The sequence below is a fragment of the Chanodichthys erythropterus genome, chromosome 9, assembly GCF_024489055.1.
Source record: "Chanodichthys erythropterus isolate Z2021 chromosome 9, ASM2448905v1, whole genome shotgun sequence".
Taxonomy (NCBI): domain Eukaryota; kingdom Metazoa; phylum Chordata; class Actinopteri; order Cypriniformes; family Xenocyprididae; genus Chanodichthys; species Chanodichthys erythropterus.
In genome coordinates, this window is record NC_090229.1 from 16,521,046 (window position 1) to 16,540,046 (window position 19,001).

Consider the following 19,001-nt stretch of genomic DNA (forward strand, 5'->3'; position numbering starts at 1 on the left):
TCTTATGTGACAAATTACCCAGAAGTATTAATTTTCTAGTAGCAATTTTCCACTTTTTTCTTTCATTTTGTTCTTGGCTCATTATTTGAACACACTGCCAAAAGTATATTTCTTATGTCCACATTTACTTCCAACGTGATAACTGAATGCCACCCACTGAATTTACACATGCACTTTGAAGAGGTCATGTGACAATGTAGCATACTACCTTCCGAACCTGCATAATGCATATGGTTCCACATGCTACATTTAAACAATAGCAGGCAGTATACCATTATACACTACACCCTATATACAACTACATTTTCATAATTTTAAAGCATTTCATTATAGTCTCAGAATTTTAGAGCCCACTTGTACATGTATTTGCACACGCGGACTTCTTGCTCATCTACATACTAACAGATGTAATGGCTTCTGAAAATCGCTTGGCTCAGAAGGCATAGCATACATGACCTTCTCAAATATAAGAGAGCATTCTTTGAGTGATAGATAACATTAAAGGAAAAAGAGAGATGAGAGGTGAAAGCAAGCGGGGAGGGACAAGGAGATTGTGGATAAGGTTTAAATGGCAAAGGAAACAAGGGGTAAGATGAAGGCGTGAGAGAAAGACTAAATGGCTCCAGGAAGGTTTGTCATTAATCTTTGTGTGAAGACTGCAGAGAGAGCGAGAGTGTGTTTCGGAGCAAAAAGTGGAGAGGGGCCAAGCTCGCACACACGTGCACATATATACACTCACACTCCGTCTTGCTGACAATCTCTTTGCCCTGAGTCCTTGGGTCCAGCCAGCTCGTGGTCTTTGAGTTATGGCTGAAAAATGAGAGAAATGAGAGACTTTTCTCCACCACTAGGACATCAGCAACTTTAAGATGAAATACAACAGCAGTAGTGAGAGTAATAAACATTAAGCAGACTTAATTTAGATAAAATCATAGATAAAAGGCAAGGATTTATGCATTTTACATTGATGTGCATCTTAAAGTTCAAATGTCACTTTTTTTTTTTTTTTACCTCAAAATTGCATCAAAAATACAAAATAACCAAATTAAGTGCACTTAATTTTCAGAGATAGGCAAATATTATGATATTATGATTTTTCATTGATGCACATTTTAAAGTTCAAAAATGTCACCTTTTTCTTTACGAAAAATTGCATTAAAAAAAGCACTAGACTCCACCTGCTGAATTAAAAAAAAATTCATTGACGCAGATCTTAAAAGTTTAAATGTCGCCTTCACGTGTCAAAAAAAATCCAATGTGACATACAAAGGCATCATGTCAACTTTGAGTATAATCTTGGATTACTGGAGGAAGCAAATGACCTTCTGTCTCTATTTTTGCCCACTCTATTCCCCACTATACCATCTTATTTTTTCCTTCTTCCTCTGCTGACTCACTTGATGTAATAGGGTTCGCCTGTGTCACTGAACGCCAGCTCCCAGTTTTCAGGCAAAGCCCCTCCACGTGCTCCATTCTCCATGGCAACCCCTCCATCCCGCCCACCGCCTGAGTCCCAAGTCTGATTAGGTGAGACAATGGTGGTGGGAGGGGCACTGCTGGCTCCTGCAGACCCCGCTGGGAAACAGAGTAGAGTACAGTGAACATGACATGAGATGCGGCCGTCTTGTATAATCTTAGGTAACCTTAGGCCAGCGAGAGGTCACGCTGTTCATGTTACTCTCCTCTTGCCAGCTCTAATATGAGAACAGCATCAATTCTGAACACAATTCAATAGTATTTAATGTTAAAAACATAAAAAATGCAAACATGTCATGGTTGAGCTGACATCCATTTGTCTTAAAAATCTGTGGGTTTAAAATAACTGCAAAATGGCGCCTATGTGAAGTCAACTCCAGAGATGCTGATCTGACTGGCTAGGAAAGAAATGTGTTTTGAGATTTTTTTTTGAATATTTGAAATTTATTTAGTTTTTATTTAATTATTTAAAAATCTTGAATAACAGTTTGATGGTAGTTTTAACAATAGCTTGATTGAAAAGAGATGTTGAGTTTTTGAAAAAGGAAAGGACCCAAACTAGTGCCTTGGGGTACCCCACAAGTAACAGATTCTGATAGAAAAATTACCAATCTCAACAGATGTTTTTAATTTTATTATTGTACCATGAAATAAAGGTGGACTCAACAGCTGGGTACCTGATAGACCGGAGTCTTCCTCGCTGTTGTCACCTTCCTCCACGGCCTTTTCCAGGTTGCTGAGCGATTTGCTGCGGGTACGAAAGTTCCTCAGAAGGTTTCGATGTTCCTGATACGTAATGGGTGGGCTGTCAGGACCGATATGGACCGGCCGAGGAGTGCCGTAATAGTTACCTGTTAAAACAGATTGTTTTAGAAATGACCCTCAATATGACCCACAATCCAAGAGCTGTTACAAACAGCAAAATTAAAAAACAATGGCTTTTGTACACAATGCATTAGATGTGCTAACTGAAACAGTTCTTGACAAGATCATCCATTTTCAACCTAAAAGCCATTGTCCTTCGAGTCAATTTCTGAGGCAGCCAAAAAGCAGTTTCTGGAATTGCGGAGCAGAACACAATAATCAAGCAGCTCGAGTCTGGAGGCTTTGGTTTGGAACTTCAATATCTCATTTTTTTAAATCACATTTTATTCGATTTTATTTAACTTTGCCAAGAAATTGGGGCCAAAAAACAATAAGATTTACAATTACCTGACTTAAACATTTGAAACCACTAGTATTTTTTTTCTAGTTTAATACAAAATTCTTTATTATTACATATTAGATTATCAAATGACAACATGCACTCAAGCTGGCATGAACTTCACAAGTCTGGCAAGAGCTCCACAAAATCTGATGATCCATGTTATCCTGCATGATTTGAGTGAATGTTCCAAAAGATCATCTTGTGCTTCAATGGAAGCTAGAAAATATGAACATTTGCACCAAGGAGTTCACATGATCAATGTCATAAATTTGATCAGTGACTTAGAAATAGTGTAGAATTCATTTTAAGCCTTAACATTTCTTCATTTTAAAATGTTCAAAATTCTAAAACTTACCTGGATTAAAATAGATTTTCCATCTAAAAGCCATTACCAATGTGGTACTGTATGTGACCCCACTGTATTTTTTAAAGCAGAACTTTTTTTGTGCCACCAATTTTAATGATAAAGTTCTAGTTCTACATTTTATGAAAAGAGGAATTTCTCTCACTCCTGGCTGCTGCTGCTGCTGCTGCCCTAGATCATGCTCTCTTTAAAACCCTTAATCACTGCTGTTATGAAACTAATAAACTGACAGGATGTTCCAGAGCTCTTTTAGCAATCAGATCAATGGTGAAAACATGAACTTAATCCACCTCTGAACATCTACCTCTAAATTTCCAAAATAAAAGCATACAACATAAAATACCAAAGTGCTGTTTTAAAAAAATTACAATTTACACTAAAAGAGCACTGGGATGCAAACTCCTCAGCTAAGAGAATTTACTCAGCTACTGTGCAATAGCTACATGTTTGGAATTTTCAGAGATATTTAAATGCAGCATTACTCCCTTGTTGCAGCTTATTTACAACTGGAGAAAAAAAAATAAAAAGAGAGAGAGGGAATGGAGGTGGAGGGGTGATTGGAGACAGAGAAATAGGGATTACAGAGAAAAGCCTCTTTTCTCCTGTACAGAGTGATAGAAAAGTAGGAGTGTGGTGTGGTTTCTGGTTAGAGAGATGACTAATGGGCTGCGGGGCATCACTGCTCAAGTGTTAAAAACACTTTTGTGGTTAATTATAGGCATATTAAACAAATAATACCACATCTCACATTTCTATTGTTTTTTTCTGTGGCGTCAAGATGTTTTAAGAAATTAATACTTAAGACACGAGATGTCTATTTCAAATAAATGTTGTTCTTTTAAACCTTCTACTAATCAAAGAATCCTGAAATAAATGCATCATGGTTAGCAAAAATATTAAGCAGCACAACTGTCTTCCACATTGATAAGATTTCTTCTGCACCAAATCAGCATATTAATGATTTCTGAAGGATCATGTGACACTGAAGACTGGAATAATGATGCTGAAAATTCAGCTTTACCATCACATGAATAATTTACATTTAAAATGTATTGAAATAAAAAACTAGTACTTCAAATTATAATAATATTTCACAATATTACTGTTTATCACCCTTTTAATCAAATAAATGCAATCTTGGTGAGAAGCCTTAGTGAGTCTTCTTTCAAAATCATAAAAAAAAAAAAAAATCTTACCAACCCCAAACTTTTGAAAACTAGTGTATATACAGTATAGTGAAGATTTTGTCAGGATAGGTAAAAAAGTCTCTATTGGTGATATTGGCATTGTCAGTGATTAGACCATGACATTTACATCAATCATCAGTGCTTGAGTTTCCCAAAAGCAAGTTTGCATAAAAACCTCAAAATCAACTCCATGAGGGACCGACTCGACAGAGATGGACATAAGTGAATGATATCTTTCTTACTTTCCAAAGACAAAAGACAGTAAAGTAGCACAGCAGTATCAAAAACACGAGTCAGCAGAAACATATTCATAAATCCAAGAGCTGCAACTTCGAAGGATGTCATAGTGTGAATCTGCAGCTGTGTGTGGGACCCTTAACAAAGACATCAGCAGGCTCAGACATCAGTCTGCATTACACGCTTGTTCTCTCTCCATTAGGGCTCTTTTTCAGCTCTTTCTGCTGATAACGTTGGAGGACAGAACCGAGCCAGCATGGCACTTTTCTCCGCAGTCTAGAGGGTGCTTCTCTTAATTCTGATTGGCTTGAGCTTTTGGAGCTTTGGCGTGAAGCCCTGACCCTCACCATGTGGTCACGAGCACACACAAACTCAAATGCATGCACACACAAACTACTCAGTTAAACAGTAAATAACTCCTTCCACATTAAAAAACAAGGTTTATCTGTTCCATATGTTTGCATAAACTCGTAAATAGGCTCAGATGCATTTTACATGCTGAATTTTTGTGAAATTTTGAATGTATGGAGTAGAATGGTTTTAAACAAGGTAAATGTGTAAAACATTCATATTGGTAGCTTAAAAACATGATAAAATCAGTCTAAATATTTAATAAACAAATGTGAAACTTAGTGAATCTGCATTGTTAAAATGAGGGGGGGGGGGGGTTTCTTTATGAAAATGTTTTTCTCCAATACACATTGTCCACAATTAAAGGCACCCTTTTATTCAATACTTTTTACAACCTCCTTTTGCCAGGACAACAGCTCTGTGTCTTCTCCTATAATGAGGTTGGAGGACAACTGACAAGAGATCAGAGACCATTCCTCCATACAGAATCTCTCCAGATCTTCTCTTCAGTTCAGTCCACTCATTTTCTATAGTGTTCAGGTCAGGGGACTGGGATGGCAATGACAGAAGCTTCATTTTGTGCTCAGTGACCCATTTTCGTGTTGATTTTGATGTTTGTTTTGGATGATCGTCCTGATGGAAGATCCAACCACAACCCATTATAAGATTTCTAGTAGAATCAGTCAAGTTTTGATTTCGATTATTTTATTTTTTTGACCTGTTGTTATTTGATAGAATCCATGAAGCCAAATAGGCCCACAATTTCAAAGATCCAGCAGTACATTTAATCATAGACATGGGGTACTTTTTATCCCTGTTTGCACCAAACCCATCTGGTGGGTTTGCTGCCAAAAAGCTCTTTTTTTTAAGTTTCATCTGACCATAGAAGTTACAGTAGTGTCTGACAACTGAATAGGCTGGAGATTGTTTTTGGATGAGTGCAGAGGATTTTTATTAAAACCCTCCCAAACAACATGTGGTGATGTATGTGTTTGATTTTTTTTTCTGACCCCAAGGCTCAACTAATTTCTGCAATTCTCCAGCCGTGAACCTTGGAGATCCTTTGGCCACTCAAACTTTCTTCCTCACCGTGCATTAGATTTAGACACACCTCCTCTTTCAGGCAGATTTGTAACATCTTTAGTTGATTGGAACTTCTTAATTATTGCCCTGATGGTGGAAATGGGAATTTTCAATGCTTTAGGTATTTCCTTACAGCCGCTTTCTAATTTGTGAAGCTCAACAATCCTTTGCTGCATATCAGATCTATTTTCTTTGGTTTTACTTATGATGAATGATTAAGGGAATTTTGCCTTGTGTTACCTATACTCGTGTGAAACCAAAAGTCATGGCTGGACAATTTCATGTTCCTAGTCACCCTGGTGTGCTAAAAAAAAAAAATGTAAATATGAATGGGAATATGCTCATAAGAATTTCCAAGGGTGTCAATAATTGTGGCCATTGTCTACTGGAGAAAAATATTTATTTCATAAGGTAATTTCCTTCTCAATTTCAATTGTTTTACTTGAATAAATGGTTAGATTTTTGTGATTTTTTGAATGAAAGATCAAAAGGATAAACAATGCAGGATAAACAATTTTCACAGCTTTCTTTGATCATTTACCAAGGGTGCCAATAATTCTGACTATGACCGTATTCATTAGACCGTATTCACATATTTTATTCATTTATATTATTATATTATTTAATTTAATTTCCAGGTCTAGAAATCTCACTTTTTAAATTAAGCTTTCTCATGTGGCCCATCCAGGTTTTTCAAGCCTGGGGTAAACCTGCAATTTAAATAAGAAATATATTAATATTTAGCTTATTTTAAAGCTTTTTTTGTCTTATTTTAATTAAACTTAAGTCATGATGAGACCCCCTTGAAGTTTGCTGAGGCCCCCTAGTGGGCCTCGATCTCCTGGTTGAGAAACAATAGTTTAGATCAGTGGTCACCAACCTTTTTAAGCCCAAGATCCCTGACCTCGACCTTTTTGAAAGACAAGATCTACTTCATAGAAAAAGACAGCCCAGATTGTATTTAGTATTTTTTTCGTGGTGAATGTAGATTCTGATTTATTTAGCCTTTTTATTTATTTTTTTTTACAAGTAAATTGGCTGATTCTGATACTGGTTGCAGATATTTATTATTAATATTATAATAAAAAACAAAAATATATAGCCATTTCAAATTAGAGGGAACCACTGCTTTTTAATCACAATCCAAACAAAGATGCTACGCACGTTGCATGAGCAGTTGTTTTCCCTCCTGACAAATCCAGCTGAAACCAGCCTAAGATGGTCAAGCTGGTTTTGGCTGGTCTCCCAGCCTGGCTTAGCTGGTTTTAACTGGTCTCCTAGCCTGGTCATAGCTAGTTTTAGAGGGGTTTTGACTTTTGACCAGCTTAAACCAGCTGAACACCTGCTAACACAGGCTGGGAGACAAGCTAAAACCAGCTACTTCCAGCTTAAACCAGCTAAGACCAGTCAACCAGCTTAGGCTGGTTTTAGCTGGATTTTTCAGCAGGGTTTTTATTTGAATTAGATTTAATTTCAGGATTTAAAGCAAAAACAGTACGATCTGACTTTATCTTTGTGAAATTATAAAAAAAGGCACACAAAAAAGGCATGAAAAAAAAAAAACAGCAGGCTGAATGAGACGCAGATTCACTCTCTGACAGCAGGTGTCGCTTATGGAGCAGCAGTGATACAGTGTTTCCTTGGTTACCGCTGTAAACAAAGCTGAAATGCGCTATTAGCTACTTTATTCGGTGGTAAGAGGAAAATAAAATGCCATTGCCATCGAAATCTTCCTGAAGACTGATCTCCTTTTAGAGATGAATTCCTAATCCCTCACCCCCAATTCAATATTTATATTTTCTTCGTATATTTTGAGCATCGTGAACAGTGAGCTGCTCTGCCTGCTACAGAATTTTCTCCTCTTCGCGTCCGTCTTCAGCGTCTCTGGCCTCTTGTTAACGGCCGTTTACAGACTCAGACATTATGTGGGCCATTTACCTTTATCTGTCTGCCCCAATAGTTCCAGAAAATAACATAAAAATAAATACAAAAATACAGTACAAAGACTGGAGAAATGTAATGTATTTTTGTACTCATATTTCTGTTATTTTCGCGAGCTACTGGAACAGTGATAAAGATCGACCGGTCCATCGCGATCGACGGGTTGGCGACCACTGGTTTAGATTAATGTTTCTCAACCAGTGCGTTACAACCCTAAAGTGGGTCAAAAGACCCTTTTGAATGAGTTGCGAAGTAGTCAAGGAAACAACAACAAAAAACATTCTAAACATTTTTATGATGCAAGACTTTTATTTTGAAAAAACATGAGTGAAAGCTGTTGACTCTTCTGTCAGATGCAGTTTAAGTAAAGAGTGTCTGGGGAAAAAAATATGTTGTCCAGATTTAGTATCTGCTGATGTTATCAGGCTGTCAGTGTCATTATTCTAACATTTTGTTTTTCATATAACTTGTTATGAATTAAAGTCTCTCACCTCAGAAAAACAAATTTTCCTGTCCTGTCAGACGTTATACTGTGCTTGCGGCACACATTCTTCAATTGCATGCGCAATTGCACGCCATTATATGACTTCACTATATAAAGAGCAGATGAAATTACAAGCATGCAATGTCGTAGTTACACAGTCAGTTAGTAAGACATAATGAAATTACCAAAAATTACCATTAAATTATGTAACTGGTACGTCATGTGTTAGCTGAGAAGGATTTGAATGCAAGTATGATGTTCATTCTATTCATCAGAATCAGTGTTCATGTTTTATCAACAGTAAATTTTAGTATTGTTTAATAACCAGAATAACTGTACTTTCTGTAATGCCATAATTATTTTCAATTTATTTTTCAATTTATTATTATTTATACCAATTTATTTTCACTTTGTGTTATTTTGTATATTTTTATATGACGGTGGCTCATGCTAACTTACTAATTTTATTGTATTAACACACAAATGTATGGACTGCTATTTAATAGCCTTATTTTATACCATATACTGTATTCACCAGTGTTAGTGATATTCTTACAATTTATGTGCATATTAAGTAAAGTGGGACCGTGCTTGTGTCAAATTCCTAAAAAAATAAAATAAATTGGGTCACAACTTGATGACAATGGGAACATATGGGTCCTGTGGCCAAACCAGTTGAGAACCACTGGTTTAGATGCATTAAGTGGATATAAAAGAGATACTGTTTCTGACCTTTGAACTTCCCACTTTCCAGCAGGGCTCCAGACTCTTCCAGGGAGAAGAATTCCTCAATGGACACAAAGTTATAATCCACTCCTGAGATCTCTCCATCCCGTGGTTGCCTGGTAGTACCTGGGTCGGGGCAGAGAGAGCAAGCATATGAATGTAATTATAAAAAATTAAAAAAAAAAAATTAAAAATATATATATATATATATATATTTGTACTTTGCTTAACTTGGCAAAAAACAAAACCAAAAAAAACCCCCAAAAACCTACATCACCTTCAAATATGTCTCTTTTGGTGTCACATGTCTTCAAATGTGTCTTTTTTGGTGTCACCAAAAAAGACATGAATTTGTTACAAGTAGACAACAAGCCATTTAAATAGAGAATGTAAAAATAGGAAAGCTATAGTGCTACAGACACATGGGGTATTTTAAAAGATCGCTCATGATTTTTTCATAAACTTGCATCTTCCCTTTGCTAAAAATCTAATGCATTTAAAAAAAAAAAAAAAACATCCTGATGACATCACCAGGAAGCCAGTCTCTTTGATGCATTTGAAGTTTGGATCCACAGACCTCAGAGAAAACAGAGACACAGCTGTCACACAGAACTTGTAGCAAGTTGATTGGCCTTGATATGGAAAAGAGGCGGATGTGATGTGAGTGTCAAATGAGGTTAAAAGCAGTTATGTAACAGCGTTTACATACTAACTATATATTAAATAAACTCTGTGCGTGTGTCTGTCTATTTTCAAATGACTTTGGCGGTGTGAGGTGACACCTGATTATGATTTCAAGCACTTCAAACTTGCTCTATAATCCCACAGTGATGAGATTAAACAACTTCCTCTCAGCTTTCCATCTCCAATGAAAGTTGGAACAAGTGGATTTTCCTAAGGTAGATAAGCAGTGCATCCCAATTTAGGCTAACCTGATCACTGCAATTCTGGCGTTGCAGAAGAGATACAGTAGGAAACCTGCATGCTTTGATCAATTTGAACTTGCCAACATAACAAATTGCTTTGAAGCAAAAGTCTTCAGGAAGAGAAAAGGTACATGGTTTATGAGGTAGTGCACCTATCGTATGGATACAACACACAGTTATTCAACATCAAGCAGGATTGTAATGACTTAAAAGCCTTCAGCCACCATATATAATAAATCATCCATTAATAACAAAACACTGCATTGTCCCAAGGTATCATACACCCCGTATATGACATCACAGTGCCTGTATTGCATTAATCCCAATGACAGCCCATGCAAAAAGCATATGAGTGTTTTTTCCCCTCTTGAAACAATGACGTTTTTATGCAACACATTCACTCAAATGAATCTCGAATGAATGTGTAGGATGAGACATTAAGGATTTAGACACTGAGGACTTTTCACTTCCGCAATAATGCGACAGATTTTGTAGTTAAACTGGAGATATAAAAAGAACAAAATAATTTTATCCATCAGAAACTGATTGGATTGTGAAAAGCAGGTGTAATATATCAGGACGAAGCCAGGTGGTCGGGGTTGAAAAATAGGGATTTGTGATGTCAGCTGTAAAGGACAGTTGAGTAAGTTATCACATCTTGATTACATTTTTTTCTTTGGGAATAACATGTATTGATGCACAATATGACCAGGAATGTGTATTAGAAAACTAGGTGTTGATTTCATGTTGACTCTAAAAGCCCAAATGCCACTAAATATGCAAACCATTTAACATGATGTTTTGCACCTGGTTAAATATAGCCTTGTACTTTTGTACTGACACACCTGTGCTATTTTATCTTAAAAGAACAGAAAAGAGGAGCATCTTACAGTTCACAGTATTCTAATTGCCTGCAACCAATTCAGAGATGTGACGCTTTGAATAAACGTGTTATTTGGGAAAGCCTTTAAGTTTGAGTACACAGGCTATGCAACTGAACCGACAGATAAAACGTTATGTGAATGGGTGCACGAAAATTAGTGTGCTTGTGTGTACATTCACAAGCATGCATGAATGGGTCTGTGTTTGGGTGCTTACGCGTTTATGGGTATGTGCAAGCACGGGAGTGATGAAAGGCACAGCAGGGTACCTCAGGCTGAAGACAAAGATAAATGTGCAGCTTTGGGATCCAAGAGCAGGAAATAGGCAAAGTTTGAATCATGCAGGACGGATTAAATGCATCAGCTGTGATGGTGAACGGGAGCCTGATGCCGGCATGAGCTATACATTAATAAATGCATGCAATCATTTCTGAAAATAGTTGCTGTTTTGTTGTCAAGGCAAAATATGGAACAGTGCCATTCACAATGGGCGCACTGCTGTGACATTTGATGACAGTTGCCATGGCAATAGTTAAAGTGCATCGCATTGCCTCAAAGTGACTGAACCTTTGACTCTGCATGAGGTTTGACATGATTGTAAACTGGATTTGTTTACGGTCTCTGTGAGCATTAAAGCATGAGATCGCATGCATGCTTTTGCTGGCTGATGTATTTCAGGATCTCATTTCTCATGTGTATGAACTTGTTTGTGTTTTCAATGCAGTTGTTTTACTGCAGGGGTCTTCAACCCTTTTCAGGCAGAGGAGCCCTTGGTGGATAGAGAGAAAAAGCAGGGAGCCATTTTAAATATTGTATAATCTTGTGTAGACAGGCCTGTGACTAAAAAGCATGAGGTTTGATCCATACTGCATTGTGGAAAACTAAAATAATGGACTCTACAGATAGTTTTATAGAAAATAAAATATATATATATAAAATTTTTTTTAAAAAGTGTCAAGTCAGTGATCAGAATTTAGCTTTTTCTTGCCCATTCACTTTACTTGCTTTTTTTCCCCAACAAAAAATTAAAAGAAACACACAAAACCCAAATGTTCAGATTTGGAGTGTACTCGAGAAATGAAGTTTTATTAACAAAGTTTGGGAGGAGCACGTTCAAACAATCAGCATGAGAGAAGGCCTATACTAATATATTATATTATATTATATTATATTATATTATATTATATTATATTATATTATATTATATTATATTATATTATATTATATTATATATAAAACATGGGTGAGTCAGCTATTTTATATATATATATATATATAGCTGACTCACCCATGTTCCTCAACAGTCTTTTCTGCATCCCTCCGCCACCCTGACTCCTTACTCTTGACTAGTTCCTATCCCAGCCAGGGATATGGGGGAGTAACTCTGGGTTCAGGCAAAATTCCAAGCTCGGAGCATTCCCTCAAACAGCACGCCAAATATGCATACTCTTCTACTGATTATTTGTAAGTGTGAACTTGTGAAAAACATAATATATAGCACAACATCCATCACCCAAGTCTCACGTATTGTGAACCTACAGTACGCAAGTGTGTCCTTAATATGACAACCACCACTGCAGTCTAAACTGAAAAATCTGGCTACATGTAACTTACAGTTTGCACAGTTGGTCTAAAAAGCTGGATTTAAGAAAAGAAAAAATAATCAGATTTCCCCTGAAGTCTAAATAAAGCCTATGTTCACCTTTAATGACAAACATCAGACAAATCAATTCATCCTCAGAAACACTTTGTTGTGCCAATCTGGTATCTTGTAAACATGACTTTGTTTTCAAATGGACTGATAAAAAAAAAAAAAGAAAAAAAGAAAGTCAGCCAATCAGATTAGAGTTGAAGACAGTACTTTTCAGTTTTGTCTGCAAAAAGCATCAGACAGCGAATGAACTTAGTAGATTTTACAATTGGACATTAGAACATTTAACACAAATTTTCTTCTTTTTCTCCAAAATTAGTTTGACATCCCATGTTAAAGTACTCACCCTCATGTCATCCCAAATCTGTAAGACTTTCGTTCATCTTTGGAACACAAATTAAGATATTTTTCATGAAATCTGAGAGGTTTCTGTACCACACATAGGCAGCAATGTCATTGCTCCTTTTGAGATCCAGAAAGATAGTAAAAACATTATTAAAATAGTCCATGCAACTGCAGTGGTTCAACATTAATGTCATGAAGCAACATTTTGTGCACAAAAACAAAACAAAAATAACTTTTCAACATATTCTTCTCTTCCCTGTCAGTCTCCTACACTGTTGACGCAGTGAAAGCAGTGCAGCTCTTCCGGGTCAATGCCGATGCTGTACACATGAGCAGCACAATGCTGACACAGGAGCCAGCCAATAACGAGTCGCCATTCTGTTATTTTTGTTTTGTTTTTGAGCACAAAAAGTATTCTTGTCACTTCATAACATTAAGGTTGAACCACTGTAGTCACATGGACTATTTTAACAATGTCTTTACTACCTTTCTGGGCTTTGAAAGTGACGTTGCAGCCTATGTGTGGTTCAGAAACCCATGAGGGTGAGTACAGAATGACAGAAATTTCATTTTTGGGTGAGCTAACCCTTTAAAGAGCCCTGTATTACTGAATTATGTAGGTGTTCATCACTTACAGGGCACAGCGCGCAGGTAGAGGTTCTCTCGTATGACCTGTTGGAGTTGGCTGTCCATTGATCCGGGTGTAAAACACTTGCTCAGGTAAAGTCTCAGATCCTTACAGAGAGTCGAGCCTACAGATCACAAACAGAACACAGGAACGAGAATGAGATGGAAAGATTTGAAACCACTTTTAATAGCAGCACTGTTGCCAAATTCACAAATAGAACACTGCTGTCACCATGGAAATATGAGAAAAAAGGTAAACTGGCAAAGGGAAACTGTCAAAGACGCAGTTCTGAAAACAAACTGAAATACACCATAAAATCGATAAGAGTTAAACGCCCTGAATTCATTCCTATTACTGCATGCCCCAGGTTACCACAGTAACACCTCAGACCTCACACGCACACTCAAGCATGCTGAGACTGCACTGCAACTGCAGAAGTCTCTAAGGTCAGTGTGCTGTTGTCACAAACAAGCACTGCGGAGCACCTAACGAGGACCTATCCTCCCCGCTCGGCTTCTGTGTATTGATTTTCACACTTAATATAATCCGGTGGTCCTTTCCGTACAAAATCTCAACACATGGACTCCTCAAGGACTCATGGGAAAGGTAGGATGAGTCATTTCCCGCTGATCTATTCATTTTTTAAAGTGCGTTATGACCTTAGATGACAGCCAGCTTCCTTTCACACAGGATATTGATGGTCTTTATACATTGTGGACGGGGATTGCCTGCCCCGTTACTCGCCGATGCCGGGCTCCACCCCCCACGCTGACAACGATCAATCGGGCCAACCAGGGCAGAGAGTTCTGGAGAGGTTAAGTAATAGAGTGCAGGATATCACATCCATTTAATGTCTGACACTGAACTGTGGGAAGGTGGAGACCTGGCATAGCTATTGCATATCAGAATCCTTTTTACATGCTGTTATTAAGAAAAAATACTGTGCAGACTAATCTAAGTTCTGTATTATCCAACCACGACAGCGACAAGCGATACTACACTTTGTCAGTAATTTGGTTTTCTCACTCTTCATGTATATTAAACCTCATACATGGAGGAGAAGAGATTGATTGTGGAAGTTCATAAACATTGGATAAACCTTTTAAGTTCCATAATGAAAGATACAAAACGGGTGTTTTGAAAATATACTATGTGTCGTGTTTTAAAGATGCTGTTCTAAAAATAAAAAGAAACTCATTACTCCAATCTTCAGTGTCACATGATCCTTCAGAAATCATTCTAATATGCTGATTTGGTTCACAAGAAACATTTATCATCGTCAGTTGAAAACAGTTGTGCTGCTTAATATTTTTGTGGAAATCATACAATCATCATAATTTTCAGGATTCTTTGATGAACAGAATGTTCAAAAGGACACTGTTTGAAATTGAAATAACGTTACAATAACGTAATAACTTTTGTAACGTTACAAATATCTTTATTGTCAAAAAAAAATCTTACTGACCCCAAACTTTTGAACGCTTATGTATAATCAATTAAATAGGATTTTAAAAATGTGTATTTGTTCATTGTTTTCTTAAAACTCAGTTTCTACTTCGGTTATTTCCATAAATAACTATTCTACTTCCAGAAATTCTACAGTAACTAAGCCAAGCAGCAAAGTTTCTATACTCAAACATTCAATAGCTAAAAACATCTATAAATCTCTGAGTTTGTTTAATTTAATTGATTAATAAAAAAGCTTTTAGAACCATTGTTAGCTATACAAAAGATGCAATATCTCACAAAAAAAGTGATTTGACATTCTTGTTAGTCCAAGACACTGTGTTCACAAATCTGAGAGAGTGAAAATGCCTTCATTGACCATTCATTTATTGTGTCAAGAACAACTGAAAAAAAATGAAAAAGTAAAAATATGAATAAATTAAATCCCCATGGAGCATCTAGAACCAACATATTCAGGCAGGTTAGATTAGGATAATACAATCTCCAGGCAGAATGACATTAACGGGTGACATGTCAACACAGTGATCTACTTGGGGCTGTACATTGTCAGTAGGTATAAATCTCTTACACATCCCAAGTATTTAATTTAATAAGTGCAACAAAATGCAGATAAAGCCTATAAAATAAAGTTTTTTTTATATATACTAGCAGCCTTGAGAGTAAAAACCTGTTTAACATCAAAATTTTAACCCCAAGCAGAGATGGCCCATGAACTAGAAATTTACTGATCCTCTATTTTCCTTTGGATCTTCAGAAAGCTCATAATTGGTTAGAGGGCCTCCAAGGAGGGGGCAATGTGAGGTGTCACTTCAGATAAAACATCCTTTAAAGAAATGGTTCACCAAAAAAAAGAACATTCTGTCAATATTTAGTCACCCTCAAATATGTTTTCTATCTTCTATGAAACACAAAAAGTGAATTTGTCAAGAATATCCTGGCCACACTTTCCAAAATAATTAAAGTAAATAAAGACTCTACTCTGTCAGCTGTGCCTTGTTCAAATAAAAAAAATTATACTAATTATTTTCTTTGCATTGCCCTTTTCTTATCTACTGAAAAGAAAGAGTTGGATCAGTGCAAAAGCTTGTTATTCTCCAACCCATGGTGTCTAGTAACACAAAATTCAATTTGCTCTTATCGATAAATAATTTACCTGGTAAGACGGTTTTGATCCGAATGGGATGTGGACATGAGTTTAGAACCCCTCTTACATCTCCCAAGGTCAATCCCAGGACAGGCGTACCCCCAATCTCTAGGATGATGTCACCAACAGTGGCTCCACCCCCAGGTGCTGCTGTAACAAATGGGAACTCTCCATAATCTGCACCACCTCCAATGGCCACACCAAGCTCTCCCGAGGCTCCGCCCAGTGGGACGAAGCTCTCCTGCACTTTCGAGCGCCAGTGCAGCTTCTTAACAGTGGCCTTAGACATGTTGACAGCGCTGTAAGAAAAGAAAGAGGAAAGACATTGTTCAAATATGTTCAATTGTTGTTTGCAAACATTAAAATTAGATTTCCCTACTGAAAAAAAAATACCTTAAGCCAGCCTAGCCTGGTTTGCTGGTATTAGCTGATTTCCCTTGGTCATGATGGTCCATTGCCTTGGTTTAGGCACTTTTCATCTAGTCAAACTGTGAGATCAGCTGACTGCACAGCTAAACCAACGAAAGACTAGCTTGACGAGGTTAAATGACCACCTTAAACAGCTAAGGTTTTTTTTCTTCTTTTCACTAGGGTTGACTACAAATCAGCGACTTTGCACAAAAACTGATACAAAATATTCATGGTAACCAACCTAATATTTTGAAATCTGAAACAACTTCACTATGCGTCTCACATCATGTTTGTGTCATAATGCTGGGTGAAACAATCTGCATTGTAAAAAGCGCTATATAAATAAAGGTGACTTGACTTGATTACAGTGACAGCCTTAAGTAACACAGAAAATATTTTAATAATGCATTTAAAGTACTTTACACTACCATTCAAAAGTTTGGGGTCAGCAAGGACAGTAGGACACATTAAATTGATCAAAAGTGAGATCAATAAGTGAGGCAAGTTAATCCATTAAAAATACCGTTCTTTTGAACTTTCTATTCATCAAAGAGTCCTTGAAAATATTAACCAGCACAACTGTTTTCAACATTGATAGTAATAAGAAATGTTTTTGAGCAGCAAATCAGCATATGATAATTATTTCTAAAGGATCATGTGACACTGAAGACTAGAGTAATGATTTACATTACATTTAAAAATATACTGAAATGTTAAATTATGATAATATTTCACAATGTGAAGTGAACAACATACAACTTCGTAACTTTTTAAATGTACAGGTGCATCTCAATAAATTAGAATGTCATGGAAAAGTTCATTTATTTCAGTAATTCAACTCAAATTGTGGAACTTGTGTATTAAATAAATTCAGTGCACACAGACTGAAGTACTTTAAGTCTTTGGTTCTTTTAATTGTGATGATTTTGGCTCACATTTAATAAAAACCCACCAATTTACCATTTAAAAAAATTAGAATACTTCATAAGATCAATAAAAAAAGGACATTTTAAACAGAAATGTCAGGCTTCTGAAAAGTATGTTCATTTTTATGCACTCAATACTTGGTTGGGCCTCCTTTTGCATGAATTACTGCATCAATGCGGCGTGGCATGGAGGCGATCAGCCTGTGGCACTGCTCAGGTGTAATGGAAGTCCAGGTTGCTTTGATAGCGGCCTTCAGGTCATCTGCATTGTTGGGTCTGGTGTCTCTCATCTTCCTCTTGACAATACCCCATAGATTCTCTATGGGGTTCAGGTCAGGCATGTTTGCTGGCCAGTCAAGCACAGTAACACTGTGGTCATTGAACCAGCTTTTGGTACCTTTGGCAGTGTAGGCAGGTGCCAAATCCTGCTGGAAAATGAAATCAGAATCTCCATAAAGCTTGCCAGCAGAAGGAAGCATGAAGTGCTCTAAAATTTCCTGGTAGATGGCTGCGTTGACTGTGGACTTCAGAAAACACAGTGGAACAAACACCAGCAGATGACATGGCAGCCCAAACCATCGCTGACTGTGGAAACTTCACACTGGACTTCAAGAAACATGGTTTCTGTGCCTCTCCACTCTTCCTCCAGACTCTGGGACCTTGATTTCCAAATGAAACGCAAAATTTACTTTCATCTGAAAAGAGGACTTTGGACCACTGAGCAACAGTCCAGTTCTTTTTCTCCTTAGCCCAGGTAAGACGCTTCTGACATTGTCTTTGGTTCAGTAGTGGCTTGGTACCTGGAATATGACAGTTGTAGCCCATTTCCTGAAGACGTCTGTGTGCAGTGGCTCTTGATGCACTGACTTCAGCTTCAGTCTACTCCTTTTGAAGTAGGAGTGACAATCTTCTCAAGCCTGCGGTCATTCCTTTCACTTGTACACCTTTTCCTACCACACTTTTCCCTTTTAGTCAACTTTCCATGAATATGTTTTGGCACAGCACTCTGCGAGCAGGCAGCTCTTTCAGCAATGACCCTCTGTGGCTTACCCTCATTGTAGAGGGTCTTGATGATCGTCTTCTGGACAACTGTCAAGTCAGCAGACTTCCCCATGACTGCTGTTGTGATTACTGACCTAAACCCAGTATTTATACCCTGAGAATGGTAATTTAATAGAACTTGAAATTAAATATTCTAAAAATCTGAGATACTGATTTTTTATTTTTATTTTGATGAGCAGCAAGCTGTAATCATCAAAATGAAAACAAAAAAGTCTGGAAATATTTTACTTTATGTCTAATAAATCTAGAATATATTTAAGTTTTACTTTTTGAATTAAATTACAGAAAAAAAAAAACTTTTTCATGATATTCTAATTTATTGAGATGCACCTGTATATTTAGTGGACTAAAGCTGAAGACAAAAAGGATGAAACAGCCTAAAGTCAAATACATATAAAATGACAATATACGTCCCATGACTCTTCAAAGAGGCAATGGCCTCTAAATAGGTGCAAACACATTTACGTGAGTCCCAGTGGTGTTCCACAAGCTATACACATGATA

General features: G+C 37.0%; 1 protein-coding gene across 3 annotated transcripts in view; it reads right to left on the minus strand.

Annotated features, from left to right (window-relative positions):
- magixa (MAGI family member, X-linked a) overlaps positions 1-19,001 on the minus strand; it is a 53,699-nt gene that overhangs the window by 29,138 nt on the left and 5,560 nt on the right. Inside the window, exons 1-7 of one of the 3 annotated variants that reach the window (XM_067394784.1) lie at positions 16,492-16,888; positions 16,108-16,397; positions 13,495-13,611; positions 9,063-9,182; positions 2,154-2,327; positions 1,398-1,575; positions 740-810 (exon numbers count right to left, since the gene is read on the minus strand). In XM_067394784.1, the coding sequence (XP_067250885.1) occupies positions 740-810; positions 1,398-1,575; positions 2,154-2,327; positions 9,063-9,182; positions 13,495-13,611; positions 16,108-16,387 (940 nt within the window). In that variant the 5' untranslated portion in view covers positions 16,388-16,397; positions 16,492-16,888. Of the gene's footprint in view, positions 1-739; positions 811-1,397; positions 1,576-2,153; positions 2,328-9,062; positions 9,183-13,494; positions 13,612-16,107; positions 16,398-16,491; positions 16,889-19,001 lie in introns of those variants that run through there. The other 2 variants (XM_067394783.1, XM_067394785.1) reach the window with 2 other exon arrangements.